We start from the raw sequence: 8,376 nt of genomic DNA on the forward strand, positions 1-8,376 counted from the left end.
CTGGATATGCCTTTTCCAAAGGACTTCATGCTTGCAGAGAAGTCTCAAGAGGCCTTTATGTATCATTATAATCTGTAAAAACAAATATTTGGTGTGTTCATTCTCTTTCCCTTCCTCTTGTCCATTCAGTGGCAATGTAACACGCTATAGCTCTGAAAAGAGAAGTACCAAGTTATTGGATAGAAAGTTGTATTTTGGCTTTTGACTGTGTCAAGGTACAAACTTACTGGCCTGTTGGGTCTCATACTGACCTTTTTTGGTCAAAAATGGTTTAATTGGTAATGGGATCTGGGGTTATTCAGCTTTGTTATGAGGTGGAAACACAGATATAAATTGCTGCTTTCTAAACTTTTTTGTGTTTTGAGAAATTGTTTTTAACATGTATACTGCTGTAGATGACACAATAAATGTATTATCATTTTGTATAAGTCTGTTCTGATATAAAATTGCACCAAAGAGAAATTTTTGTCTGTGAAGTTATAGGGTAGCTTATTTCTTCCTGAAGCAGCAGGATGGGGTTTCTTGGGCTAAAAGGATTAGCTTATTTCCTCATGGGAAGCAGTCCCTGGATTCTGCTGGGCAAAGCCAGTCCTGGACCAACCAGGCATGAAGTCCTTGCCATTAGCAGGCTGTGAACACCCTTCCTTCACCACCAGTTAGTGGAGTTACATGAGGAAGGTGTTTAGCACACTTCATAAGTAAGTATCAAGTATGACTATGGTCTAATAATGCCATACAAATGCAACACACTCTCCACTGCAATTAACAGCCCCTGTGGCTCTGAGCTTTGATCCACAGGTCCTTTGGGGCCTACATATTATTTCTAAAGGATATAAACAGGAAAAGAAAGTCTATTGTCCTCAAACAAATGCACTGCCAGCTAGCAAAGGTGGAAAAAGATTTGTCTCTGTAACATTTGATATGCTTCAAGGCTTAATTTCTTTTCTAGTTAAAGCAAACCTCAGGTTCTATCATCAGGTTCATTTTCAAAAGATCAGAGAAATTCACCCTACTGAAACAGAGAACTCCACAGCAGATGACCTATTTCTGATATTTCTCCCATCTCTTTTCCTGAGCTTCAGCTACCGTAAATCTTTGTCTGGCCCTCATGGATCTGTGAATCCTCCACAAAGGGTTCATTTTTCTAATGCTATTCTCTCTCATTGTTTAGCCAAAGTACAGGTATTTGGAGCCACACCCTTTGATGAGGAAGTGGACATATATCTACTGAAAATGAGGTTAGACATGTGTCAGGAGCCACAGGGACAGCTGATCCTGAGGCATGGGGACTGGAAGACAAGGGGCATCACATGGGCAGTAGGGTCAGTCACAATCCCAGTGAGGAAGCAAGGAAGGTCTGGAGACAGAGACCATGTTCAACCAAGATTACAGATCATGAAGCAATTTCATGGCAGCAAGGTAGGTCCAAAACACATCCAAGGCCAGACCAGGATGTCAGCCTATGGATCTGTCCTAGATCGGTGGAGCTCTTGGTGGGGCAGGTCTTTTGCAAAGCTGGAGATCAGCATTCTACAGCATTGCTGAGGCAGGGCCTGGGCTGAAATGGGGTCTTAGGCCCATGGTCAGGCTGGGAGTTGAGTGGGACAGGGTAGATGATACTCGAACTTTCATTTTTGCTATATTTCAAATCATTGCAAATACCCTACAGTAATCCATGTCCATGGATTTACTATGTGATCAGAGACAGCCTCAGCCCTTTTTTGAGTGCTGGATGACATCACACAGGATGTGTCTCCCCTTTCCACCATTTGAAGAGGGGCTACACCAGTCATTATCTTACTAAATAGGGAGATTAAAAAATATGGAACAATGCAACTGGAAAAAGCCTTATCTCTAAAGTTTACATCTAGTGTAAGTGATTTTTTTTAGGGTCCTTTTATAGTTAAGAGGCAGAGAAAGAAAAGACACCTCCAAAAGTTCAGTAACTATTGCTAACACTTCCACTGGCTTAGACATCCAAATCATATATAGGCTGCAACATATAGATGCCTAAATTTATGTATTGCAACCTGTGACCTGAACACTACCTTTGCTTTACAGAAAGAGCATCGTGTTGGGTATTTCTTATCACAGCGTTTAATTTTTCCTGGAGATCTTTCTTTGTCATGCAATGCACTTTTAAATTGATTAATATTTATTCCCTTTATTTGAGATACACTGAAACCTTCAATATTTTTCAGACCTGTTTTTTTTTTTTTCCAATAGCTTCTACCATCCTTCTGCACTGCTCTAAAAATCCAGCTCTGGGTGGATTAGGCAGCATTGGGGAAGATCAACATTGAAAAGCAGGTAAATCTGCCTGCTGAAAGGATTTCTTTTAATTTAGAGTCTACACAATCAAGCTTTCTGGGAAAAATAAATAAATGATATGCTGACACTGCTGACACTATAAGAGTTAAAAATTTACTCTTGTCAAGAAATTTCTGTTACCTTAACAGTCTGGCTTTGCTGCAACACCAAGAAAAACAGATGAAACTTGGTTTTAATCTTTCCAGGTTGTCATGTAGTTTGTAAAGGGATTTAAAAAATAATAAATGAAGAGTTAAACTGTGTAAAAGATGCCAGGGTATTTGGGGAAGAGAAAGTAGTTTTTCTTAGCTCATATAACTTAATGGTGTATTACAGGTGTCCTTTGCTAATCATGTAAATCTCACATACATCAGGCTCATACTGGTTGTGAGCAGGGGGCAAGGTTTCAGTGCACTACCTAACTCTCTAGTGTGCACACACCCAGACAGGCCAGCAATGTCCCCAGCACCACGAGATGGCAGTGCCTCCACACAGACCACACAGCACTTCTAGACACCGTTGGTGATACCTCCTTTGCTGCCTTCACTGTGAAACAACATATCCCTGAAGCGTTCCCTACTCCTACATACACCACCATGTCCTCAGGTGTGCCACCAAGAAGGCATCAGCAGTCTTTTCACAGCCCAGACAAAACCTTTATCCAAGAAACTTTTGCACTCACCAGGATTATTAACCTCATCACCAGGTTGTTTCAAGTGTGTCTTTTATACAAATTACGTAAATAGTGTCTTTGTATATAAGCAGAATATCTCCATATAGCCCTCGATTCCAGCTTATGGCTTACACAACCTGATACAAAATCTTTGAAACATTAAAGGCCTGGAAATGGTAATAACATTGGGAGGGATGTAGGGACATTTTGGACAAAAGACAGGCAGAGCAGGTGGTTGGTGTATTTCTGAGGTTGCTGGAGAACTTTTGAGGCACTAAGTTGGATCTCTGTGAGATGAGTTGTGAGGATGACTGGAAAGAGCTTGAGGCAAAAGGGGGTGTCTGGGGAGTTAATGCAAGCTGAATGTGCATGGTGATGGTATATGGGTACAAAGGAGGTCGAGGGGTCTGGTAGGAATGGAGGGGTTGATAGAGCTGTTAGATTTTCATGAGGAGACTGAACTCTGACTGACTGATGGAAAGATCCTTCATGGTGAACTGGGACCTAGCACATTTCTTTGTCATAATTTCTTCTCTCTCTGGATCTTTAGTCAAATAAAAAATCTTCCCAATAATAAAGGAACAGAACATATAGTGAGATGGGTGAACATAAAGTCAAATGCAGGCCATCCTGGGAGCCCACATGGAAAGTGGGAACTAGTGTGACAGAAGATGGCTGATACCTGTGCCAAATAAACGATGAAGTTCAGTGGGAGAGAAAATTAAGGGGAGATTGTACTGAGAGAAGTCTCCATAACATAAAGCCTTAGGTCAGGGGTGTTTTTTTTGGAAGAAACATTCTTAGGTCAGCCAAAAACAGAAGCTTAATCACTCCAACTTTGTTCCTCCCCAAAGGCAGATGAAGAGATATGGGCCAATTCCTTCATACAGACAACTCAGTAACGTTTACCACAACTATTTCCTCAAGATAATATTCAGAAGTAGTCAGACACCTCAAATAAGTGTCTTTTCTCAAAAATAGGTAGAAGCAGGGTACTAAAGACCTGTGTCTTAGCGATGGTGTCTTAGAAGGGGAGTGAAGCATTAACTCAGGCTGCAGGATCATGTGATGTAAATCTTTTCTTGGATGAAAAGATCAAAATTGTACATATTAATTGGCTTCAAAACTGTATCTATAGTAAACATAATTATAAGACTGTCCTTTTTTATAAAGTCTGAAATGAAATATCCAAAATGACAATAAAAATTTATAAACTCACAACAGCTGTAATTATCACTTGCATTTTATAGATGTGCATCATACAAATGTGTTCTCCTCACTATGCTAGGCAACAAACAACACAGGAGTAAAAGTTACTTTTACAAGGAAAACTGCTAAGGAGGTCAGAATAGACAAAATGACACCTCGTAGAAGACATCTGATTCTTTGGGATAGAGGGGTTAAATGTCTGATTAATAAAGGACTGATCTGAATCATATTTATAGAAATCTGGACAATTAATCTCTTGCTCTAATAATGGAACTAGAGATGAAGCACCTAAAATCAACAAAGAATTTTCCACAAAGTCAAATGTCTCCTGGCCTAAATGATTAACCAACAGTAAAGAAAAACATGGGACTGGAGCACTACTTTTTAAATCTAAACTGATATTGCAGTTCACAGAAAGCCAACATGTACTTGAATGGCCATGGTCTCTAGCAGTGCTTTCAAGTCTGAATGCAGGTTCTGTAAATGGTCCTACCTTGAAAGGGACTATAGTTGTGTCTAGCATACCTTGTGTTTCCTTTCTTTATTTTTGGCAGAGTCTGAGGTAGAGTCCAACTCAGTCTTGAAGAAAGAGGAAGGCCAACCAAAAAAGTGATGTAAGCACAGTATTGGTTCACTGTGTTACTAGGCCATCCTTTGCTTCACTAGACCATGCTTCTGTGCTGATAATTCTGACCCCATAAACATCACTGGTTGGAGGTGAGAGCCGTTCAGTGGAGAAATTATGTGCAGGACTGAGATAATCACAGCAAACACAGCACATTTGTTCTCAAAGCAAGGTCCCAAAAAAAATCAAAAACACAGTTTAAATGTGTATTTCATTAATGGATCCAGCCAGCCTTCAAGGTTATGGTGACAGAAGGTCTGTTCCAGCTAGACGAGGACCAGCATCTGGGCACTAGGACTAGGTCTGTAAATTATTCTGAGCTCAAGGTAGCCCAACCGGCATACAGCATTGGGTTTGCTCTATGTTCTTCCTTCATATGCACATAATCTCTGTAATGTTCAGCTACTCCATGTTTTCCCAAGGAAAAGAAAGGGATTAGGGTTCTCCAATTTATTCTCTCTGTTCAACAGGCGTGGAAGAAAAAAACCCAAGCAGATAATGTAACTCATTCTTTTTTTGTGTCACTCTTGAGATACTTTGAGATTCTTTTTAAAGGAGGTTGCTGCTCCATAGGTAGGTGCTTAGCAAGTTTTTGTGTGTAATGCCCATTAAGTCAGCTCAAGTTGACTCAAAACAACTAGCAAAACATCACTAATCATGATGGCAAACCCTTACCACCACTTAACTGTTTCAAATGAAGATTAGGAATAGTGCTCTTGAAAACTGGATAGTTCAGGAAACACCAACAAGGACACGTCAAACATGCTGGGCCTGGGAGGAATTAATGTAGTTCATTTTTGGGGGGCACTAACCTGACGATTCACATTAGCTCAAGGTCTAGCTATGGAGTTTATATGTTTAAGGAGAGAGAGAACTAGGGTGAGACTGTTGTGTACCAGGTGAGAAAAACAGTTCACATTCAGGGCAAGAAATTTGGAGAAGGCTATGGAAAGTCATAAAGGATCCAAGCTGGCCATTTCTTAGGTAGCATGTTACAATGTCACAGCAACTCATCTTGCTAGAAAAGGTCAGACAGCAGTTACACCGTTCTGGTACACAGATGTTTTCCTTTTTGGACTCATTTTTTCAAGCAGTGATAGCTGAGTGACATAGTTGACGGGACTGTTTTCTCTGGACAAAGTCCCATGTTTGTGTGTGAAGTTCAAGTATTCTTGGTACTGCCATTTGCACAGTTGTTTCTTCAGTTCACTTTGAACCTAGTGAAAAGAAAAGGAATTGAAAAACAAAGAATTAGAAAATTAAGGCTTAGTGGGCATTGAAGGTAAAATAAGCTTGACTGCTTAGTCCAAATGCACAAAGGCACCCAAATCAATCAGAATTAAGCCTTAACATATTTTTAGATTGTCTTTATTCTCTCTGTTAAACACACAAACATGACAGCTCCTGTGTGCAACTTCAAGTATGGACAGAACATGCCTCCTGGAGCTTTCAAGACTCTAGTAAATAAAAAGGGGCTTCCTCCACCAACCCAGTACTCCAGTACTGTCCTAGCAAGCTAAAGGCCCTTCAACACTCCTGTGTATCTTATTCCAAAAACCAAGACATACAATACCAGCTCTCAGTTTCATCCCATACAGATGTGACCCTGCTTGATAGCAGCACAGTCCCTCACATTGTTGCAGATACTTAAAACTGAAGAAATACACATACACAGAAAAAATATATATATTTATATATTTATGATTACAGGGAACCATAACAGATGCAGGAAAAATCCACTGCCAAGTTGTAACGAGTGGCCATACTACTTCAGAAGCAGTTATCCCTAAGCAGCATGAATGCAAGCCAACACATACCACTTAATCTTGGGGCCAGAGATGATTCTCTGTCTGTCCCTTTTTTTAATATCTAGTAGATTTGTGTGTTGGGAGATGCAAGCTATTTAAAGGCTGTTGACAAGGGGTCTATGCAGACAGAAGGCAGGTGGGAAGCAGAGCATTCTGTATTTATAGGTAGTCCTGAATACACTCTCTCAGAACAGCACTAAAATGGCCATTATAAATTGTTTTTCTAAGCAAAAAATGCATCATTCATCCTTGGGTAGGATTAATTTCACCTAGATTTAGCCACCTCTATGAGAATTATCTGGTCTAAACTAGTGGGGAGACTGAGCCACCATTTGTGGGTCATTATTCTCATCTAACTACACATTTTGCTAAGGAGAAATGTGGTTTTACATTTTCTCATGGCTTTCGTTTCATTTTGCTCTTTTGAGGAAAGTGCAAGCAAATTTACATAGTTTTTTAAAATGATAGGCTCTCTAAAATGTATTCCAGGGAATTTATATGTATTCTAATAATGTTCCAAAAACAGGAGAGAAAGTATTTGAAAAAAACTACTGAAAATGCACAGGGGGGGAGAGGGGGGAGAGGGGCGAGAGGGAAGGAAAAACCTAAGATAATATAAACCTAAAGAAAGTAAGGAGTGTTACAAGCTTTCCACTGAGACATCATCATCATAACTATCAGATATAAAGCAGAAAAAAGTCCCCTGACAGGAAAGTCACCAACCATTTGCAATGGGTCATTGCTTCAAAGCTTGTTTTGTGCCCTTCTGTCAGAACTGTATGAATACAAACACAGTCAAAAAATATATCAAGGGAAAAAATAATATATATAAATATGGGTATTTCATACTTTCAGCAGCAGATCAAAGCACAATCTGCTCTGGAAATAGAAAGGAAAAAAAAAAAAAAAAAAAGAAAAACAAGAGAGGCCCATGAGTTTAGAAGGTTTTAATGATCTTATGCACTTGCTACTCACCTCTGCATTTGAGAAGCAATATAGAAGGGCAACCACAAATCCCTAGGACAGGGAGGGTAGGGAGAAAAAAGTCAACCATCAGAATATAAAACATTGAACCAGAGAAAATCATCAAGTTTCATTCAAAGTTTGAGGAAGATAACAAAAATACATATTTTCCATTGTTCCATTGGAATTTAGGTGAAGTGGCACAATTTATTTGCTTTTCATGATAGGATTAAATTCCATAATGGACCGGGGACACTATATATATATTATTGCCCTTGTATGGAGACACTAAGGACTAACTTACAGTTTACTGTATCCTACAAACAAATTCTTCCTCAGATAAGGTAATAGGGATCTCTGTCTTGTTCTAGTCTGCATTTACTAAATTAGAGAGCTGGGCAATCACCAACCATATGAATTTTAACAAGGGCAAGTGTCCAATTTTACACCTGGAACATGGCAACCCTGGACACACATACAGCCTGGGGAATGAGAGGCTGGAGAACAGCCCTGCAGAGAGGGACCTGGGGGTTCTGGTCAATGGCAAGTTGAACATGAGCCAACAGTGTGTCCTGGCAGCCAAGAGGGACATCCGTGTCCTGGATGCATCCAGCACTGCACTGCGAGCCGGGCCAGGGAGGGGATCGTCCCGCTCTGCTCTGCACTGGGGCAGCCTCACCTCCAGTACTGGGGGCAGTTTGGGCACCACAGGATAAAAAGGATCTAAAGCTGCTGGAGAGTGTCCAGAGGAGGGACACAACATTGGTGAAGGGTTTATAGGTGAAGCC

General features: G+C 40.3%; 1 protein-coding gene across 1 annotated transcript in view; it reads right to left on the minus strand.

Annotated features, from left to right (window-relative positions):
• Positions 1 to 5,765: 5,765 nt before the first annotated feature.
• The window catches only part of LOC104526645 (vasoactive intestinal polypeptide receptor 1), a 26,332-nt gene continuing 23,721 nt past the window's right edge, over positions 5,766 to 8,376 (minus strand). Inside the window, exons 12-13 of the mRNA XM_010170169.1 lie at positions 7,601 to 7,642; positions 5,766 to 6,034 (exon numbers count right to left, since the gene is read on the minus strand). Of these exons, the coding sequence (XP_010168471.1) occupies positions 5,846 to 6,034; positions 7,601 to 7,642 (231 nt within the window). The 3' untranslated portion in view covers positions 5,766 to 5,845. The remainder of the gene's footprint in view (positions 6,035 to 7,600; positions 7,643 to 8,376) is intronic.

Source organism: Antrostomus carolinensis, unplaced genomic scaffold (assembly GCF_000700745.2).
Source record: "Antrostomus carolinensis isolate BGI_N321 unplaced genomic scaffold, ASM70074v2 scaffold596, whole genome shotgun sequence".
Lineage (NCBI taxonomy): Eukaryota > Metazoa > Chordata > Aves > Caprimulgiformes > Caprimulgidae > Antrostomus > Antrostomus carolinensis.